General features: G+C 36.5%; 1 protein-coding gene across 19 annotated transcripts in view; it reads right to left on the reverse strand.

Moving 5' to 3' along the window:
- The window catches only part of DLG2 (discs large MAGUK scaffold protein 2), a 997,608-nt gene that overhangs the window by 393,077 nt on the left and 581,704 nt on the right, over window positions 1–22,827 (reverse strand). For 17 of the 19 annotated variants that reach the window (XM_017819622.1, XM_017819624.1, XM_017819626.1 and 14 more), the window contains one exon: window positions 4,009–4,062. In XM_017819622.1, the coding sequence (XP_017675111.1) occupies window positions 4,009–4,062 (54 nt within the window). Of the gene's footprint in view, window positions 1–4,008; window positions 4,063–14,892; window positions 14,912–16,173; window positions 16,219–22,827 lie in introns of those variants that run through there. The other 2 variants (XM_017819637.1, XM_017819635.1) reach the window with 2 other exon arrangements.

Below are 22,827 nucleotides of genomic sequence, written 5' to 3' on the forward strand. Positions count from 1 at the left end.
TTGCATAAAATGAAACAACAAGACAGGTTTCTCATGCTGCTGAGCCAACAGTCTAATGAAATCATGAGAACTCTCCAAGTGGCATGGAACAGTACTAAAAATAGCCTGACCTTATTTAGGGATTTATCAGGCTATTAGTTGTGGCTAGTAATGTCAGAAAAAAATACCATTTTGATTCACTAAAATTTGAAAGTCCATGCCTATTACAGTGTTTATTTGGAAATAATTTCTACATGGTATAAAATGGATTATTTAATTTTGTTATGGTAAGTACAATGGAAATTACAGTTATTTAAGAAAAAATAGATCTTAATAAAAGGAAAATTATATATTTTATCTAATTAAAGCAGCATTTTATTTTATTTTTTGCAAATACCTGACTGGAAAGCACTAACTAGTTGTCATGAAAAGCATCTTATAAAAACCTAACAGTCAGAAATAAAAAAATATTATGTCAGAAATTTTTGGTTACATATCACTTGCTTATACATTCACTTGCCTTTTAATTTTATTTAACAAGTTGATTTGGAAACGTTACTCAGATTTCTGGAAGGCACATTCAATGGAAAGAATTAAAGGACAACCATCTAAGACTACAGAAAGACAGGATATGAAAAAAAGAATGTGAACATTGGAAACATGACCCAATTATTAAGATCTAAAAAATTCTTCCAGTTCTTCCCATCAGTCTTCCTGGACTCCATCTGTACTTGGACAATGGGAGCTGAATATCAGGGATGAATATCAGGGATCTAAGATTACTATACTCCCAAACATCAGTATTTCTGGGTGTTTTAGACACTCTACAGTTAGGAGAGAGGATCAGTGATTCTATGCCCATTTACATCAAGGCTTCTTTTAGCTTTGGACAGAAAATATTTTAATTTAACTTGGATTCTCTGTTCCATAAAATAATTCATCCCAATATTGTTAGATGTTTATTTTATGGCAACTAAAAAACAATAGTACTTTTCAGAAGTGCTAATAACTAGCTAGTTAACTCTAAGGATACTTAAGGATACTAAGGACACTCATCAAAGATGTCCCCAATCTTCTGCCAGGCATGTGTGAAAGTCCTGACAGTGCTGAAAAAGCAGCTGCTTGACTCATGTTCAAGTTGCAAAAATCATAATTAAATCTAGCTTTCTGTTATCTCTCTGAACTGACCTGTCCAGAAAAAATATTTTAGGGCATATCTGCCAAATTATATTTCCTGTAAAATAAATTGGATGATGATGGCTGCATTATTATACACTTAGCTCATCTGGTTTGGAAAATTTGTCTCCCTAACAGCCCATGATGTAATAGGCTGTATTGCAGGACCCACACAATATTATAGGCTGTACTGGGTTTTGCTGGGATGGAGTTTATTTTCTCCACAGTAGCCCATGTAGAGCTATGATTCGATATGTGGCTGAAACAATGTTGATAACACACCAGTGTTTTGGTTATTGCCAAAGGCTTTCTCTCCTTCCATTTTTTTCCCTTCCTGTCCCAATAGCAAGTTGGCTGGAGTGGGTAAAGGTCTGGGAGGGGATCCAGCCAGGACAGGTTACCCCAAATGACCAAAGGGATATTCCAGATCATATGGTGGTATGCAATAAAAGCTCAGGGAAAGGAGGAGAAAGGGGTCATGGTTATGACATTTGTCTTCCGAGGTAACAGCTACACAGGATGAAACCTTGCTTTCCAGGAAAAGTCTAAACATCTGCCAGCTCATGGGAAGTATGAATGAATTCCTTATTTTTCTTTACCTGTGTATGCAGTATTTGTTTTCCCTATTTAACTACCATTATCTCAATACATAACTCTGATTGTCCATCTCCTATTTTTATTCCTGACCCACATCAGAGAGGAGTGAAAAGAGTGTTTGGCTATTGACCAGAGTCAATCCACCACATGCTGTCACTAAACCGTTTTGGGAAGGTTCCCTGGGCAAGGAGAGGATGCACAAACAAACAAACATGTAACTGGCCCAGTGACTACAGCATCTTTCTAGCAGAGGAAACATCACAAAATGAAAACAAAATAAATTAAATTGAATTACTCCTAGGAGCAAGAAGGAAAACAGAGGTCTCCCAGCCCACTCTCCCAAATATTAGTTTGGAGGAAGAGGTAATTTGATCATAGTTTGTCTTTGTGCCTCATTTTGGAGGACATTCAAGCATACAAATCCTGATCATAAGGAAATTCCTATTTGTAAGGCAGAGACCCAAAGTCCTGTGGGGCACTGTGGTGGCCTGGGCTCAGCAGATACACTTCACTTTGACCTTTCTTATTGGCTAGTCTAAGTAAGTCCTATGATAGCGCTGCTGTGTGTCATATCCAAGAGAAATAATTCTTCCCAGGCATCAGGTAAGAGCAAGGTGACCAATTCAGAGTTCTCTATTTCTAAAATAAGCACCTTCTGTGTATTTATCTAGTTTCAAATCATGTGTTGGAGATTGAAATAGCCCACAGACACTTCTCAGTCTACTGTCAATATTTCTCTTGAATGTGTTTGGTCACTTGTTCTTTATTATTTAAGAGAAAGGAACACTACTAAAAAGTGGTATAAAAGTGTGTAAGTATTGATAGACTGTTTTATGGGAATAAATCATAGAGATTGAGCATCTTGCCACTAGTGGAATTGCACCTGTATTTAGGAATTCTAACGCTGTAGCTGCAGAGTATCCTGGGCACAGGCCCAGCACTGAAAATGAGAATTGTTCCCCGTATCCCTCAGAAGAACTAGAGAACATTAAGTGTAAAATGTTTCATCAAAAAACAGGAGAAAAGCTAGATGGCCCTATTGAGTGTGAGACCATAGCAGATGGTTCTGATGTCAGGATGGAAAACTGAGACAGAAATGATAGGAAACCTTTTAAGAAAGCTGAATGCAAATTAACAGAGAAATTTTATTTAACTTTTCCACCCTTTCCAATGGTTGATATTCCCAACAAGGGATTTAATTCTCTTCTGCTTTATAGCACTGTCATTCTACTAAATTATTCTTGGTTGTGATCTTTACATGTGCTCTGCCCCATAACTTCTAAGTTTTATGAATTGGCAATAACAAACAAACAGGCCATGACAACCCCTATTAAACTCCTTCATCATCAACAGTCTTCTGAAAGATAGAAGCCAGTAACATGATTGGTGGAGGCAGATAATTATTAGATCTATGCATTGTTATCATAACAAACAGATGCGGACAAAACACGACAGATGAGAGACATTAATTAGGAGCTTTAAAAAGATAACTAAGATGATGTAAGAAGAAAGATTAGACACTGGCTGTCTATGTGCTACTTGCTTTTTTTCCCTCCAGTCATTTAATCCTGTTACTCTCTTTGTGATGTGTTTGCTTTGTCTTTCTCTGTGTCCTTTACCTTCAACTATAGTTGATTTTACAGTCTAAAATGACAATAATATCAAGCACTTCTAGAAAAACAGATTTTTTAAACTCTAATAAAAACATGCATTTATTTTAGTACAACTTTTTTCCTAGAAGTAGTACAAAAGAAGAGACATTAATAAGAAAATACAAAGTCAATTAGTTTGAACTGTTATTTATCATGAGCAATTTTCATCTACAAAAGAAGTATAGACAGACAAATGAAGAGCTGTTTGCATCATTTTAATATTATACTGTGCATCTAGATATCTTTCTAATAAGTTAGCAGGGTGCACACTGCTCTAAAAAGAAATATTCATACTTTATGTCCCTGGTAAGGAGGACAGCTTCAATGAAATAATTTTTTTTTTCCAAAGAAAACCTAGTTTTAGTAAGTTACAGCATATGTGTTCAAGTATAAACTACAAATTATGTGCATATAACATGCTATAATTCACCTGAGTGCAATTATCATTCCTGATTTCCTTTTCTAGAAAAAAAATTAACTCTGTAACTGTAAAAGACATGCTTAACTTTCAGATCTGTTTATAACTTCTATGAGATACTGAACAGAGTTTCTATATGAAAATAAACAAACTCCGCATAATAATAAACAAAACTTTAATACTTACATAAGGGATTGTGTCCAAGGTGTCTGTGTTGACAATTATAGGGGCAGGGCTTGCCTGAAAGAATAAAAAAAAGAAAAAAGAGAAAATAAATTTAAAGACCTGATATTAATATTGAAATAACCATAATGATATATTAAATTAAAAGTCTAAAAGCGTGTCTTCCCATTGAATTCAAATTGTACAACAGTACATAACTTTGGGTACTGTTCAATCAATTAAGGATGAAGGAAATAGATTCTCAGCCTCCAAACCACAGCTCACTGTGGCCTTCCTTAGGCTTTGGATCACGTCCTGAATATATAATACCAGTTATTCATTTTTTAGTAGAACTATAAGAAACCTGATGCATTCAACTTACAATTAGGGGATGTTGGGGCTAAGGGTTTCAGCTTCCCTACCTTACAAGTCCATCTTTTGTGTGTGGGCAGAACCACGATCTTTACAGAGGATAAACATCAACATTTAATGTGTACACTACTTAGAAGTATTATATAGGCTACAAAGTATATGTATATGCATATGCACTCAGCTGAGGTTCAGATTGAAATACAGATCCAATTAAAAAGATTTATGAATCTGAAAATCTGCCCAACCTGATCTTTAATTTATTGATGAAACTCATATTCAGGCTAGTTTCCAGCCACTTGAAGTGCCCTAACCTCTTCCTCTTCCCACGTGGTACAGATCCAAGGCTGAGCTCTGATTTGATGCAGCTGCATAATCTTGGCTCTGACTCTGGAGAAAACTACAGAGTTGTGAGAAAGTGTAGGCCAGAGGCAAACACCATCACTAAAATGTTAAACTGAGGCAGGACTGCTGAGATGGGATTGTTAATAACTCAAGGACTCAAGAGAAGGATCAACATGTAGTCAGTACTGTACAAAAGTGGTGGAAGGTATCCCTTCTCTGCTTGACTAGTGCCTGCTCGGGCAGCAAAGACTCTTCAGGCACTGTCATGGGGTGGGTTAAAATACTAATGCTTGGCACAGTTCTATTTATCTACAGTGCATATTCGTCAATGAATGACTGTCTGTACTTTAAACTCATACAGACCACAGTGTCTTTTTGTGCATGGTAGGCATGAACATGGCACTACTGAAAACACTAATGGTATTTCTATTGTCAAATATTCACTGCAGGATTTCAAAACCTAAGTAAAAATCCAAATTAAGAATGTGACATTGGAGCAACAGTTCAAATCCTGTGAGAATATCACAGGGGTTTTTTTCTAGTTTTTGTGCAATTATTGAAAGATAATTCTGTGTCCAAAGAAATTATATGTTAATGGATGACAGCTACTGCTGATTAATGCCATTATTTCTATACGACGGTGTAAGCCACAAATAAAAACTGAAATGCATACAATTTGGTGTGTCTACTTTTCATGGCATGTACCAGTTGTCATGGTAAGGTCCAATTTAATAGTAAAATGCTTAGTATCTGAAAAGACATTATACACCCATACCAAGTTATTCTTACTGTGTCCCATAACACTGGACACACTGAAGTGATATGTAAAAGCTGAAGGCTGCATGATCATAATATTTTTTGCTTCAGGCATATGGATTTATTTATAATTGTATTATCATTGAAGGTTAAACAAAGGATTTCCCTTTTAGAATCATAGTTTTTACTTTCATGAATATTTAACTCCATACACTTAAAGAGTGCTACCTTTGCTATGGGAAGAAAAAGCTTGGAGTTTTCTATAGTATTGATGCTACCTTCTTTTTATTTTTACCAACTGTGTTGGTCTATTATCAACGATAAACAAAGTTTGGAATTTTCAGAATAAAAGCATCTTTCCACTGATTTAAAAAAAAAAACCTATTAAAATAACAAACATATTTTATAAATAATTTTCCAAAGCACTATCATATTATCACCAATCTCTTCTAACTGATTGAGGAACAAAGCCTTATATCTGTATCAGACTTCCTGAAGTAAAGTTAAAGAAATACGAAACTAGCAAATGTGGAAACACCACAAAAAATAACATTTAGGAGAATTGTAATTTCTTTTGAAAACTCAGTTATTCCTTCCTCTTATAAGCAGATGCAGAACCTGCACATTCTTCATCCTGCACCCTTCTCTAAACATCCTCAGATGGCTGAAGATAGCAAATAGATTCTTTCCACAGACTATTCTTTTCCAAGGTAGATGAACTTTTCTATTGAATGTTCTGTGCTCGGACTCGGTTACTGTTGTGTGCGCCGCCATCTTGGTTATCTTCCACACCCTTTAACACAGTGGAGAATATGGATTTGGATACAGTGCTCCCCATGCAGTGTGGCAGGCGATGAGGAGATGTCCTTCAAACTGCTGCCCAAGATGTTATTAGTGCAGCCCAATTTGCCATTTGCCTTAACCACTGTAAGGGCATATGGCTGACTCATGTGCAACTTGTTCTCCACTCCATAAAGTTGCAGCTTAGCTGAACTGGGCCTGGCTAGGACCGCTCCAGGTTTTATTCTGTCATGGGGCAGGAATTCCTGCCCATTGAACTCTGTGAGGTTCGTCTCAGCCCATTTCTTCTGTCTATTGAAATTCCTTTGAAGAGCAACTGTCCAATGTATCATCTGCTCTTCCCAGTCTGGTATTATTTCAAACCTTGCTGACAGTCCACTTTACATAATCATTCTGGTTATTAATGAAGATGTTAAACAGCATTAGCACCCATATCAACTCTGTATGAAAACTATAAGAAACTTGCCATCAGTGACTGGACTTTGAACTGCTGACCACTACCCTTTGGATCTGGTGGTCTAGTCAGTGTCCCACTCATCTTCTAGTAAGTACATCCATCCATTCGGTTTCTCTCTCATGTGGCTGAACTGTGAATTCGTGCTGAAGGCCTTGATAAAATCAAGGCAAATGACAGCTACTGATTTTTCCTCATCCACAGAGCTAGTCTTCTCATCACAGAAAGGTGTTAGGTTGGCAAGGCAAAATATAACCTTTGTAAATTGACCTCCCTCTGTGTAATCACCTTCTTCTGTTCTTCATGAGCCTTGATAAGACTTCCTGGAGGCATCCACCAGAATGCTTCCATTTGTTAGCTTCCTACCTAATCCTGATCCCCAGGTTACCACTTGGCCCATCATCCCTTCCACAGTAAAAATCGGAGCATTTGAAGCTGCTCTGAATGGTGTGATCCTTCCCTGATTGGCCCTTCTACACAGCTGGTAAAGAATTAGTTTTCAAGCTAGAATATTTCTCAGGGTTCATTTCAACACTGTTCTTATTGTACTTTTTACTGATTGGAAGAATTGAACTAAACTATCAAACTGATTATTTTCTGCTACTGAGACATTTATCCTGATCAGACAGATGGGCATGAAAAAATTCACAGAGCAATAGTTTCAGATGGATATAGTGACTACAACCACTCTCACAACTAATACCATCAGTACATTTTCCTTTTCTGTTCCTCCTGTTTATATCTGTGCATGTGTTTGCATGTGTGCATGTGTGGGACAGTGCATCTGTGTGATAACTTGTCCTTTTAGTATTTTGGGGTTTGTTTCTTTTGTTTTCTTTAATGACAAAAATGATTTAATAAAAACATTTTCCTTCGGTCTCTCTGATATATGGTGATTTGAAGAATGCTGACCTCCTGAGCTCCAACATTGGATTAAAGTGTAGGAAATGAAGATGATTTTATTAGCTGGGCCCTGTTTGTAGCTCATACTTTAAAGAAAAGTAGGAGACTTCAATCATGCAAAGTTGAGAAGACAGTTTGCAATCACGGGCAACAAAATAGTCCTGTAATCCCACTGAAATTACCGAAGGGATAAATCAAGACAATCAGCATCGACAGAGAGTCAGAAAGATTTTACCTTCCAGGATGATGTGTCTGTATCTATGCAGACTTGAAAACATGCTACATGTACCAGTTCACCAAATTCTCAAAAAAGATACTCAGGTATCTCTGTACTTCTTATGGGAACACTGAGAAATCTATCAACCACAACGTATCAACAGTACTTCCAATTGTACATAAATTAACAAAGACATACAAAAAATTGTCTAGATTCTCTCAAGAACCTCTGCCTACTGTGTCTTTGAGACAGCATTGCCTCTTATCTCTCATAATCTGTATACCCACTCATACATATATACTCTCTATCTAGGTTTGAGACTGAGTGAGAAGAAGAAATAGCTTTCTGGAAAATAATTACTTTATTCCTAGCTCTGCCCTTCGACCTGCTCTTCAGTCTTCACCAAGACATTGAATTACACTTTACTGAGGTATTCCTAGCTGCAAAATATAACCAAACCAATCACCAGAAGAGTGAATATTAGTGAGTACAGTAAATTGAGTGATCCTGTTTTCCTCATTCCTCATTCACTTTCCTTTATGCCTCCATCCTTAACTATACATTAAGTATTATAATAAACTGATAATGTATCATGTGGACTGTCAGCCTTATAGCTCCTGCTCCATGCACAGACCTTTCTCCTGTCCTTGATTAGAAGCAGCGCTTTCAGCTGAACCATCTCTGTGCTTTGAAGAAAAGGCATCACACTTGACAGCTGCAGTGACAGATTGGCATAGCTGAGACAAAACTAGAATAGCTTTGGGGAAAAAAGTAAAAAGGAAGATTTTTTTTTATTTTTCTTCTTAAAGGACTTGATCACAACAGACTTTGCTTCCACAAATATATACGAGATTGTTCTGCTTGCAGCAATTCAGATGGTCTAGTTGCTCTTCCTCCAAAAGCACAACTCAGAAGCAGGGTAGAGTAAAAGCACTTGAAGCCAGTGGAAAGAGAACAAAAAGGCACACGGTCTAGTTCATGAACATTTACTCTGCTACCAAATTCTCTACAAGTGTATGACATGACTCATGCCTCTCAGACAAGATGAACTTTACCACAAGTGCTAGCATTATCCTGGTTGACTGGTTTGGCTTATAGCACTCACAGATGTAGAGATTATCCATATTATACTGAGCTTCTGTCTTTGTTCAGCATTCATAACTCTTTATTTTAACTGTTCCTACTATGCAGTGCTGTATTCAACACCAGACCATGAAATCACTTGCATAGTTATGTGGTAACTATTTTATAAATAATGTCAGTCTGTTTAAGGCCTTAAGACAGCAATGCTGAATTAGTTTAAATTCATTTCACATTGTCAAGAGTTTCCTTTCACAATTGCAAGAAATAGATTTACATTTACACACAATGGCAGGAAAGATTAAATGACAATTTAGATGTCAAAACAGTTCTCTGGCATGCTATGAGGCCTCAAGATCACAGAACACACAGAACCTTTTTTGTATTTACCACTGAATTACAAACTGTAAGACTAAGAAGGATAAAAAGTCATTTCCTTGTTATTAATCAGAAAACGTAAAAGATAGGGAACCTCTTTGAACATCTAAAGAATGACTTTTCAGCAGACAATCCTACCTTTACTTAAAAACATAAAACAGAAGTCAAAAGCAGCTCTGCTTGCAGGCTGCAGCTGTCAAGAATAGAAGCAAAATGCCTCAAGAAATCCTCAAGACCACTCCCTACATAACTAATGCAACCTTATATAAAGCAACTTAATTTAAACATAAATTATACCTTTCAAAGAAGGTGGCCTTATTTTCAGATTTGGGTTTTACATTGGTTTTCACTTAATATGTAGAAATTATTTCCTGTTTAAAATTGTATTATCTGACATATTTTTAAAAAAAAATATTTAGACCCAAGGAAAACCTAGCATTTCTGTGTGGATCCATAGGCTATCAGAGGGAATGGCAAGAAAGCACCTACTTTACAGTTGTTAAAGCTCCCTCGGAAGTTTCCTCTTACCTGTTAGCAATTTGAATTAGCAATGACTAACATAGTAGGTAACTTTTTGCTCAATATAAGATCCAGTGAAGGACACAGAAATGTCAATGGGAAAAGCCCTATAGAGAATGAGGGATAATTATGGTACATCAAAATTTCCAGTGAAGATATTATTCAACTAAATGTTATTACGCATTAAATTTTGAGGTGACAACCTTCCTATCACTAGACAGCATGGATCCATCCATCTCATTCTAGGATGCCAAGTGCCATATTAAGACTCACACAGAGGTCTCATTATCACATCTCTACTGACTCACAAAAGAAATTCATGCGGTGTCTTACACCAGTGCTCCAGCTTTGATCAGAAATCTAGGCCTAAATCCTGTGTTTACATATACCACTTCAGCACATGTTCTTGGCCTTTTGAAAGTGAATGGGCCATAACATTAATTTATGACACAGATCTCAGCTCTGATCCCTGCTCTATCTCCACTGTCCTATCACTACATATCAAATGTCTGTCAAGTTCTTTATACCTGATTAGTATATTAATGTGTCGCATCATCCATAAGTGTAGACTACTTCTTACATTTTTTAAAAAATAGTTTTTCTCTTCAATTGGATTTTAATCTTTTACAAAATGATCATAACTAAGTGGCAAGTGGATATGTACATATGTATAAATATAGATATCTATAAGCATACAAACATTAGCATCCAAAAGAGAGCAGTAGAAATGGTGAAGGGCCTTGAGGGGAAGCCACTTCCTCATAAGGGGAAGAGCAGGGGCAAGCACTGGCAATCAGTGACAGGACCTGAAGGAATGGCCTGAAGTTGTGTCAGGGGAGGTTTAGGTTGGATATTAGAAAAGGTTTCTTCACCCAGAGGGTGGCTGGACACTGGAACAGGCTCCCCAGGGAAGTGGTCACAGCACCAAGCCTGATAGAGTTCAAGAAGCATTTGGACAGTGCTCTCAGGCACATGGTGAGATTCTTGGGGATGTCTTGTGCAGGGCTAGGAGCTGGGTTTGATGATTCTTTAGGGTATCTTCCAACTCAGAATATTCTATGATTCTGTGATTTTAGGCATCCTATTTAACCCAGCTGCATGTTTCTTTTTTCCTTTTTTCTTTCAGCCTTGGTGTGCACAAAGATAAAACTCCTTCCCAAGAGAGAAAAACAAAAGCAAAGCAAAAAACTATAGCCATTCTTTCATAGAATCATAAAGTCATTTAGGCTGGAAAAGACCTCTAAGGTCGTCAAGTCCAAATGTTAACCCAGCACTGCCAAGGCCACCACTAAGCCACACCTACAAATACTCCGACACTTTCTCCAAATGCTGAGTGGGGCCAGAGGGAAAACAAATGCACGTGTGATCCCAACACAAATGATGGAAGGGCTTGATCTGGACTGCACTTGCAACCTTAATTATGGTATTTTCTCATTTTTGGCTTTCCCTCCTTTCTCTTCAAAAGCAAAGGCTGACCCCACCATATAACTTTTTGCTTTTAAAATCATGGTACACCAAGCCTACAGAGAAGTTATCCAGTATCTTATTCCATTACCTTTCTACATCCTGAAATACCTGAAGTTTGAGCTTAACATTTATTTCTGTGTGGAGGTTTTATAACCAGCCTCAAAACCACAGAAACTAATAGACTAAAAATTACAATGCAGATGAAGAGAAGAAAAAAAAGAGAATGCAAAACTAAATGTGAAATAGGGGAATTACTTTAACAGAATTCAGTAGCTGTTCAAGAGGTTTATCAGAACATAAATTTCAAAGAATGAAACACATGCTGTTAGGAACTAATCCATTACATTGAGCACTGTAAACAGCAGCCCAGAAAGAATGGAATCAGTGCCAAAGACTGATCGACTCTGCTCGCAATAGCAGAAGACAACAAGACTTACTGGTGCCACAGCTAAAATTCTCCATAGAGAGAAAAGAATAAGAAATACAAAAGAAAGAGAAAGTTTTGGAAAAGTTCTAATAGTACAAATAACAAAATCGCCACTGAACTTGTTTCAGCACTGAATTGGCCACAAGAAGAGCAGGGGATTACTGTGGTTCATAAAATCCAACAAAATAACTCATGGATTCTGACTAAGTATATACAGAGGCAAAGCTATTTTGTCAAATGCTTTCACTGAATTAATACATATTTAACTATATAGGAAGATCTTGAAGAAATAAACTCAATTTTGAATATCTGCAATAAACTCAAAATTGAGTTCATCTGTGCTGGAGCAAAGAATGTTTTGATTTTTATGTCAGAGAAAGTAAGTTTCTAACCTAACGTCCTCTGGAGAAGTTTTAATTGATGTCCCAAAGTGTCCCTTTATGTCCCAGAATCATTACATGATGAATAAAATTAACAAAATAATTCCAAATATATCGCTTGCTGACAGCCTGTTTCAAACCCTAAATCACTGCAGGACCCCTGCACCCACAGTACATCAGTTCAAAATATAAGAAACATTCATATGTGAAGTGCAGCTACCCAGGGCTGAGGGGGAATCAGCTGTTTTACATGGTTTAACCTTGTGTGGCATAAAATGCATTTCTCAATGGAGATGCTCTGTTACATGAATTACACTTATTTAGTACTTTACTATAGGGCTTGCCAACCAATGTTTAATCTCCATCTAGGCCCCCCTGCAATGAGCAGGGACATCTTCAACTAGATCAGGTTACTCAGAACCCCATCCAACCTGACTTTGAACATTTCCAGAGATGGGGCATCCACCACCTCTCCAGGTAACCTGTGCCAGTATTTTACCACCATGATTGTGAAAAACTTCTTTCTTATATCTAATCTAAATCAATCATCTTTTAATTTAAACCCATTAGCCCTTGCCCTATCACAAAAGGCCCTGTTAAAAAGTCTGTTCCCATCCTTCTTATAGGACCCTTTCAAGTACTGCAAGGCCACAATAAAGTCTCTCAATAAAAAAAGAAGTGGAAGCAGTGCTACAGCCACAAGGAAAGTTATTGTGGAAAAACAGAAACACATAAAGTAGCAACTGATTATTCTTTTATATATATCCTTACATATCCTCTATTGAGAGCTTTCCACGGAGAAGGAAAGCTACACCTTCCTCTCCTAACATATAGTCTACTAAAATGTGTTGCTGTTGACCTCTTAATTCTTAGAAATAGCATTAAGCAAAAAATTTCAAAACACAAAATCAACACAACATGGCATGATAAGTTTGAAGAATAATGAAACCATGTAAAGGGACTGAACTTGAGAAGTAACAGCACCACAAAAGGAGCTCTATATAGAGTCATGGCTTAAGTAAAGAAAGTGCCAGGGGTTATTGTAAGTCTGAGAAACACAATCAACATGATTGGAGAGTACAGCAGGACCAACAGTCTTTCAAAGAAGTTGTACCGGACCTTAAAAATACACCTTACTTGAATCAAAATTATAGGCCTGGAAAAAAGAGAAGGCAATTCCTGTTGAGAAATAATCAAGGGAAATGCAGTCTTGTGAACTTAAAACAATTAGATTATAGGTGCAAATAGGTGAATCAATACTAAAAACACAGACTTCAGAAGCTGAACTAAAAGCAAAAGGAAGAAATGTAAAAAAAGCCCAACAAATCTGTGGTGTTATGAATGATGCTGAAAAACAATCCATATAGGGAAAATTATACTTGCATCCTTTTCAACAAATATTTTGCTAATTTTAACATGGGAATATTTTTCAGTTTCCTGTGAAGGGTAGCCAAGAAGATTTTATACACAGATATAACTGTGTGGCAAATTCAACAAACTATAGTATAGTCTCTCTAGAGGAGACATCAAAGCCTTGTTGCCCTTGTATAAACTTATACTAAGCACTGAAATACATTCCATAGGTAGTATTCACATTCTGACAGATGGGTGATGTGACCTATGAGGTCTTTCCCCATCGTTACATTTTAGCATTCTGTCATTTCTGAACAGTGTTATTTTGGCTAGGATTGGATAAAGAAACACTGAGTAAAAAATTATCTTAAACTGAATTAAAAGAGATGGTCGCAATTTTAACGGGGACTTATCTAGCAGCAAGTAACATGGCCCTTTTTCTATGAGGCAGGCAAAAAAGTAACACAGGTCACCACTTTGAAACATGACTGTTCTTAGATGATAAGATGCCTTTTAGTTACAGATATAAAGACATATTTTCTGCTTTGTAAAACACAAACATTTAAGATGCTGCTATTTGTACACATTATTAGTGGTGATCCAGACAAGACTAGGAAAGCTCTGTGCTCTCTGGATTTGCTGTGTGAATGTGTATAATTAAAAGCCACTTATCCCACAAACCTTCCTTGTACACAACACAACATTGACCTTTCCCTGTCACTGTATCGAACAATAGATGTAACAATCACAGAGAAACAAAACCTAAAAATCGTCAGAACTGATCTACCAAGATCAATTAGGGGAACTTCAAATGTCACAGCAACCCTTCATGAATTTAACATGATCCCCGAAAACACTGGAACATTAAATGGTTCATAACATCAAGGCAACCTCTTCCTATAGTAATAACAGCAATAATAACAACAGTAAGCAGCTCCTGGTTATGTCCTCTGTCTCTGATATGATGGTGGTTTGTTTCTCTTTTTTTAATGGAAAAGCTCCAGGAAAGGACTTTCAGAAATAAGCTCTGATTACTGTTAGGAAAAAAAGAAAAGATTTCCTGACAAAAAAAGCAGTGGAAGTTATGCACTATACACCAGGTGCTAGGAGACAACACCTGTAAAAGGACTAAGCATAGCATTTAGTAACATAAACAGAGCTGTCTGCTTACGGCAGGAGGTAAGTAGAATACAGGAATCAAAGAGCGCAGTCTTAAAAATATTCAGCTTCAGGAACTCAGATTTCTCTTGCGATTGTACAGCAGTGTTTCAACCTCAAAACCAGTTCAACATCTATTCCAAGAAACTGACATTCAGACATGAGGCAGCCTTTCCCCAGAACCCTTTGGACAGATCCAGTCTCCTCCTACCCTATCTTTTAGGCACCAATCCCACCCTCCAAAAGAAAATATCCCCCTCATCCAGTAAATCATGATGCCTGCCAGAAATATCACATTTACCATTCTCAGCCTGTTGTAAATCCTGACTTTCGCCATAGGACGTCTGGGGAAAATTAACACTAATGTGATGGTCCTTTCCAAAAGCTAACCAACTTCACAGGCAGGTGTACCAATTCTGAGTACTAAACATATAAAACCCCACTGCAGACCTGACCCTGATACTAAATAAATGTTTGGCTGGGAGGACAAGAAATGGGAACATCGTGTGCTTCAGAGGAATGGGAGAAAAATGACATAGAAAATATTATAGCAAGAAGAACACAGAATCTGTGGGAAGCACAAAGTTTTTTAGGGCAGCCGTAACAAGGAGAAATCAAGAGACTCCAAAGTTAAAGTCAGCCCATCCTTCACATGCTACTATAAGCTTTGTGAGACATTTTGAAATGTCTTATTTGATTACAGTATAAGCTCTCTACTCATGCACAAACAGGGGGTCGAGCATCTTTTGTTATCAGCCCATCTGATATTGAAGACACTTTTGCTCACTTATTAGCTCAATAGTGATCTGATACAGTTAGAACTGAATAATTCTTCAGATTGTTGATAACATACTTGACAGTTTAGATATATGTATCTTTTACAAAATATTAGCATATTTTCATTTAAAAATAATCCCATTAAATTTATATTTCACATGAAATGAAGATACATGGAAGAAAGATACCCTCTTCTTTTCTTTCTAGCACATTCCACCTAGCTTACCTAACCCTGTCACCAGAAGCATCATCCTGCATCTGCTATTAAAATATTTCCAGTGCACATGACACTAATATAAATAAATTGTTTTTTCAAAATATTTTGAATTAAAATTAGTAACACATATTGATGTAAACATAGAAGAGATCATTTATTTAATTGTTTTATTTTATACATGATACACAATATCATACTACTGTACTATTTATATAGTTATATACAATTGATAAATACTGCTTCATTTAAAAGCTATGTCTCAATTTCAAGTTTTTTTTAATGTAGCTCTCTCTTTTCTTTATCATTAAAGTAATGATAAAATTGAAATATTGTCACTATCTCTTAACTCCAGGTATATAGAACTATACATTCTCTCCCCAGAAACACCAGCTTTTTTATAAAAGGCAGTTCTTTATCCATCATCCTTTTATCAGAAAGAAACACAGGAGACCTATGGTCAGAGATCTGAGTTCATTCAGCTCAACAGAATTCAGTTTAAGCCATTTTCCCCCCAAAAGAAGCCTAACCCTCAGAACTTAAATTTTGAAAATATGCCTTATTTTAAAGATATGTTACAGTTTTCCTTACCGAGACAAAAGAATCAAATGAACCCTGCTCCCGATTCTCAATAGATGAAATTGTTTTCAACCAGAGGAGATAGCTTGAAATATCAGATATTTCAGAATGCTCCATACTGAAAGCTGCAAGATTAGCAGGACTGAGGTGAGACAGACTTGCAAAAGGAGGACTTTGGCTGTGTTACATAAAGTTCTAATTAGATCCTTGGTACAAATTGCTATCCTAAGAATAAAAAGTTAATCAAAAAGCCTCATTGGAAGAATAAGAGGGCAAGATTAGAGCCGAGACAGCTGTTTCACTTTGGGACAATCGTGCAACTGCCTAACTAGATTGTGTTCCACTACTCAGAAGTGAAAATATATGTGTGAAAATTAAAGTGTTCCCTTTGTGTTACTTTGGACTAAACTGTTTACAGCTTGTTTCCCTCAGTAGAACTCAGGAGACCTCTCTATATTTTTATTCTGGTGCAGCAAGCACCCAAATCTCAGACCTCCTTAAAGTCACAGCCGAAATATTTTCATGAAAAGGGAGAAATTTTGAAAGGAACTGAATACAGAATTGGTGAGAAAAAGTATTAAAAGGACTTTAGGTGACAAATCATAAGAATCAACCTGCAACCTACAAGGATTCATTTAATGTGACTAAATCCTAGAAAACTACCCTAATAACCACGGGATAGCCGATAGATGATTTCTTATCTCTCCCAAAAGATGCAATTCCAACCTCCATTTCTAAAGTACAGCTGAGAGCTCCCTTTACCTGTTCAGGTTTATATTCCCTCCACTTATGGGTGGTACTGTAGAAATCAAAGGGCTTCCATCCTTCAGAGGAAAGACATGTCTGTTTTACCCAGTGGTAAAATCCAGAGCCCACAGAAATCTTGAAGGTTTCAATAAGGTCAGGATTTGAGCGACAATGTCTTTTTGGGAGAAGGATATAGCATATATGTAGGCTGTCTGCTCAGAAAAGTCACACAAAGACTGACATGACACATATTTTCTGGAACTAGATGTCATCTTTTGCTGAAGAAGCTCTGAAGCAAATCCGAATGTCAGAGTTGCCACATAGTCATGATGAAATGGAAATATCAGGTATGAAGGATGAAATACTGGAAATAACAACTTTTATATTCTCCAATTTGTCACCTTCTCATAAAAATGGATGTCCAAAAGGAAGTAGGAAGTAATTATTTGTGAAGAAGAGGTGAGAAGAGAGAAAATGAAAACTCCCAGTATAAGGGACAAGGAAACAAATGGCCTTAAACAGTATGTAATTTCCTGTGTATTAAACTTTTTTGTTTTGTCTCTTACTAACAGTTCATTTTAGGACTTCAAACATTCATGGCCAAATTTAATTGAAAAACAATGTCAGAAGGACCAAAATAATTGTCATATTGAACAAAGTTTAGAAAATAACACTGATTAAAAAAAAGAAAATAAAGACAGCATTAAAAAATCCTACAGGTTTGCCTAGTTTAGAATAAAGTATTTCAAAAAACATGAAAGCCATAAAACATAAGGCAGCATAAATACCTTTTGGATGAACAGATTCTTTAAAAAAAGAAAGAAAGAAAAGGATTTCACCCTAAGATAAAAATGGCTATTTTTTTTTTTTTAAGAAAACCAATTAATGAAAAGACCCAAAGAAGACTTTGCAACAAAACCTATGCAGTTTTACAGAGTGGAGATGAGGAAAGGAAGATCAAATGCTGCTTCTCCCCTCCACCACTGTACCTACTATTGTGCTGGCTAATAAGAAAATCCTACATTAATTTAAACGTTATATCAATACTTCAGCATTAACTAAAATGCAATATCCCTGCTAAGCATATTTCAGAAAATATCTTATTTGACCAAATGAACATGTTCATTTAGTGGCAATTCTGAAATACGTGAACTATATACACCCAGGAGCAGGCTGCTTTTCCTTTCCCTTAAAACTCCTTCCATCACACTTAGCACATTATTTGGTATAACAGCTTGAATAAACCTTTAGTTTCACACAGTACAGTTGTCTGCATCAGCTCATAGAATCCTAGAATGGTTTGGGTTGGAAGAAAGCTTAAAGATCATCTAATTCTGACCCCCTTCCACTAGACACCTTCCATTAGACTAGATTGCTCAGAGTCTGATCCAAGTTGACCTTGAACACCTCCAGGGATGGGGCATCCACAGCTTCTCTGGGAAACCTGTTTCAATGTCTAACCACCCTCACAGTGAAGGATTTCTTCCTCGTATCCATTTAAACCTACTCTCAGCCTAAAGCAAGTTTAAAGCAATTACCCCACGTCCTGTCACTACACACCCCTGTAAAATGTCCCTATCCAGCTCTTTTGTAGCCCCTTTAGATACTTAAATGTACTATAAGGTTTCCCTGGATCAACATGATCAGTATCATTGGCTTCTAAGAAAAGTAGAAGACATGAAAAGTGAGAGTATAAATAATTAGCCAATTCTTCATTGATTTGAGTAACTAATGTTTAAACCATTATCTTTTAGGACAGAACAGGGATCGCTTATTGTGAAAATGGTTGCAACTAGGTTTTTTGTTGTGTTTCTTAATGAGCTCATAAAATAACGTTTAATTTACAAAGTACCTTATTCTGTAAATTTGAGACATCCAAATGGACTGTGACAGACATAGCTGAGCCCTTCAGCCAAGCTGATGGCACCTCTGTGAAAACATATTTAATAAAGGACAGAAAGTGCCAAGGAGGAGAGAATGAGGGAACAACAGGACCAGAGCTGCAGATTTCAGTACATGCACTTTCTTACTCTCATCCTTCCAATTTTCTCCCTGCTGCCGGGGCAGTGAGCGAGTGGTTGTGTGGGTGCTGCCAGCTGGTGCCAACTTACCACAACTTTATCTACCAGTCCTCCAAGTAAAGCACCTTTCAAGAGATTTTCAATCATATTTTAAAAAATTATCTTATGGAATACCTGAAGATTTTCCAGTATCTCTGAAAAACCACTACAGATATGTAATACCTCAGATTAAGACAGCGATGATAAAACATTAATAAAGAACTCATATGGTATAAAGATCAAAGTATCACAAAAGGTGATATAACTACATCATATAAAAGCTCATACAGTTTATACATAAAGACAGAACTCTCCCAGTTTTGCCTTTATGTTTTATAGGAAAAATAGTATTCCATGTTCCCTTATCACTTATATGTGTAATGCCATTTATAACACATATTTATTTCTATGAAAACAGGTACTGCTGTCAATCAAGTAAATGTTAAATAATTCAACCAGCAAGATTACATTTTATAAGGTGATATAACAGATCAGCTGGGAATAGCCCACTATGTCTCCAGCAGAGAATTTTAGAAATTGCTTAACTGTACCTCACCTTTTTAAACCTTTCCAACTGGATTACTGCCTTCCTATGAAACACTAACATGTTTAATTTTTAAAATAAATTTAAGTAGCAAATAGCTTCTATAAAGCTTCATTGGAGTTTTGTCAATGAGTTGTTTACAAACCTCTAATACATTAGGAACAAAGCACAGAGATATCTGAGAAGTTGATTTGGGAAATATTTTACATTAGAAGAATAAGTACAACATAGCCATGCAATTTTACGTACAGGTTTATTTATTTATGGTTTGTAGTGGTTTGAACCAGGTTTTCCCCCTGAAGCTCTCAAACCATGACATGGTTGTAGAAATATGTGGGCTGTTTAAGTCTGCTAGTTACTCTTACTGAATTTTCAGTCAAAGGAAAGTAAGGATAGAATAGTGATGGCTAAGTCCCAGTCCTAAACTCCTGCATCACAATGTCTGAACTTTTGCATCTAATAATCAGAGGCAGTAATACTGCTTTATAATACTTTGAGATCAACTGAAACCCTACTTTTCCCTCTAGTACTGTAGTAAAGATCAATCATTCCAGCAATTAACTTTTACTTTTGTGGCCTCTAAACTCCTTTGTTGGATTGAATTTGACTGCAAGATATCTACAAAAATGTAATTTTCTTTCCTCGTCTTATCTGCCACTTTTTTTTTTTACAGTGGTTACAAGACAAATTTAAAATTATAAACAAATACAGGAATAGCATTTTCTAGACATTTGATATATTCAACTTTGAAAACATCCTAATTTTATTTCTTTTAAATCCTGGCAATTCCATATGAGAAGGATTTTAAAGGATTTTTCTTGTTTTTCTTTACTTTTACATAGAAATGGAAAAGACAATAGTATGACTTAAAAAAACAAACAAACAAACAAACAACTGCAGGATAGACTACTACTTTTCTAGTTCAGAAGGGTACTTAATTTTTGGGTTGACTTTAGCATTCAAAATATTGCCAAAATGCAAAGTCCCAGCAACACAGACTGTATCAATGTACTTGAGGAACAGTGTTAAGCCCTGTGTTAAACTGTGAGTCACAACAATGGCTTCTTATTGAACTTCTGTTTTTGAGAAGTCCCCAATGAATAATATTGTTTAAGAAGTTAATGACTTTTTTTTGCCATTGCTTTGTTCTTACATCTTCAGTATTTTCTCCTCTTACTCCAATTTTATCAATTTAGTAGTACGAGAACTGGTCAAATGAGGTTGTCCAGTTCAGTACAACACCCTAGCAATGAGGTCAGCTCAAACTGCTGAAACAACCATATTGTACTGACAGAAAACCTTGAAGTAGTGCTGGTTAGGTGATTGCTTTGTATCTCCAAGTCAATACGTGTATCACCCCAAGAGTATAGCCCTTCCTTTAGCTGAAGTTTCTTATAGATTGAATGAGCTGATGCAAACTCACCCACTGCAACAAAGAACTCACTACCCATTGCATCTTTCTTCAGTAACACAAAGAACTACTAACATCAAAAAGACAGAAATCCTATCAACATACACATGGCTCATGGATCCAGGAAGTCACTGAGATTCCCAGAAAGGGGACTGAGCTTGATGCTACCCCTCAATGGTGGCCACAAGCAGCAAGGACCCATAAATGTCCAATGAGAAAAGATTCCATATGCCCTTCCAGATATATGGGTTAACCAAAACCAGCATAAATCAGTTAAAACTTACACTCCTTCAACAAATGGTGCAGGTAGGTTCAGTCCAACTGTTGCCTATAGGACTAAGCTCAGATAAAGGGGTTTAAAATTAAGGCCCCCCTCTGTTCTATGTACAATCCACAACAAATGTTTGTCAACCTCCAGGCCTCAACCTTCCCAGTCTGAAATGAAATGAACATTGACCTAACTCACAAATGTATCAGAGAACAAAAGAATCATATAGCTGTTCTTTCAGAAGTACTTTAAGAAATGTCAAGACATCAGGCAGTAAGTGACATCTGGAGAAAACAAACAGGATCAATTTTGCTTTCATCACCTCTTCTGCCCCTGGTTGTTTATTGAACACCAACTAATACTTCAGACTGCAAAAAGAGTTTCCTACAGCTTTGTAGTTTTATTATTGCTTTTGCTATTAATAACACCAAAACCTAGCTCCTCTACCCCTTATCCTCTTGCCATGAAATGTTTCTGCTGTGGCAGTTCCGTTGTCTTTTGCATTTTGCTGGTTTGTCAGATTTGCTGAACCTTCAAGTACAAGAGGTAACATGATGAAATAGAAACTGGCAGAAAGTACATTAAGGTTATTATCACCTGAGGACAAATGCTGGCAAGTGAACCACAAGAAAAAAGACTTCCATCTGGAAACAAGACAAAGAGCATACAGGTAAACCCAGTAATTCCACTGCTGTTTTGGCAACCATTCAAAAATGTGAAAATACAGATGAGTTGTTTTGAAAAATAATGTAGAAGTAATAGAACTCTTAAAAAAGAGGACAGAAGGGAGCAAAGGTGAGAAGGAAAACAGATACTAAATTTCCCCAGTACCTACATGTGTTTTGAAAGTGCATTACATAAAATGAGCAAAAGGCAACCTTTCGGTTAGATGTGACAAGGCCTACGATCAGAAGATACAAGAATCCAAGACTTATGAATCTGAAGAGTTTTTAGGTTTTGTGCATCCAGCAAAACATTTCTGCAATTCTGCATTTTCATCCACTACAAAGAGCTGATTCATTCCTTTCTGTACTCTGTATGATTAACGTGATGTTTTATTTCTTGGTATATGAATTAGTTTAGCTGATAGACAGCAACCAGTGCTTAAAACCAAAATAACTAGGGAGTAATCACCTCAATTTTCAGCACGAATTATTTGAAAAGTAACGTGTGAATTCCAGGTTTTTGCTGACTACATAGATTTAAACACATCTTAGTAAAAAGAGAAGATCCACTGAGAATACTGCCATGACAACTTAAAGAAAAAAAGAACTACAAGAGACAATATTTTTGCAGATTTATGCCTGCATAAGTGATCAGATTGCTTCTACTTTTATACTTGCGGTGGCTGAGCAAGCTAATAACTGCCCCAGAGGCAAGTGCAGTATATCATGACTCTGCTTGTTATGTGTAGTAAATGTACATGTAGCACAATAGAGAAAAAGTATGTTACAGTCAAATCAAGCTGCAACAATCTGGTCTTGCTCCTCCTCATGCATCTGTAGGGTTTCAAGTCTTAAAAAAATTAAAGTTTTAAATAATATTTATTAAAAATTGTAATAATAATTACAGGAACGTATACATTTTTTCCAAGTTGCTGTAAATCCTCTGGGCCAGGTTTTTCAGAAATGCCCTA

Source organism: Lepidothrix coronata, unplaced genomic scaffold, assembly GCF_001604755.1.
Source record: "Lepidothrix coronata isolate B3197 unplaced genomic scaffold, Lepidothrix_coronata-1.0 Scaffold76, whole genome shotgun sequence".
NCBI classification, from domain to species: domain Eukaryota; kingdom Metazoa; phylum Chordata; class Aves; order Passeriformes; family Pipridae; genus Lepidothrix; species Lepidothrix coronata.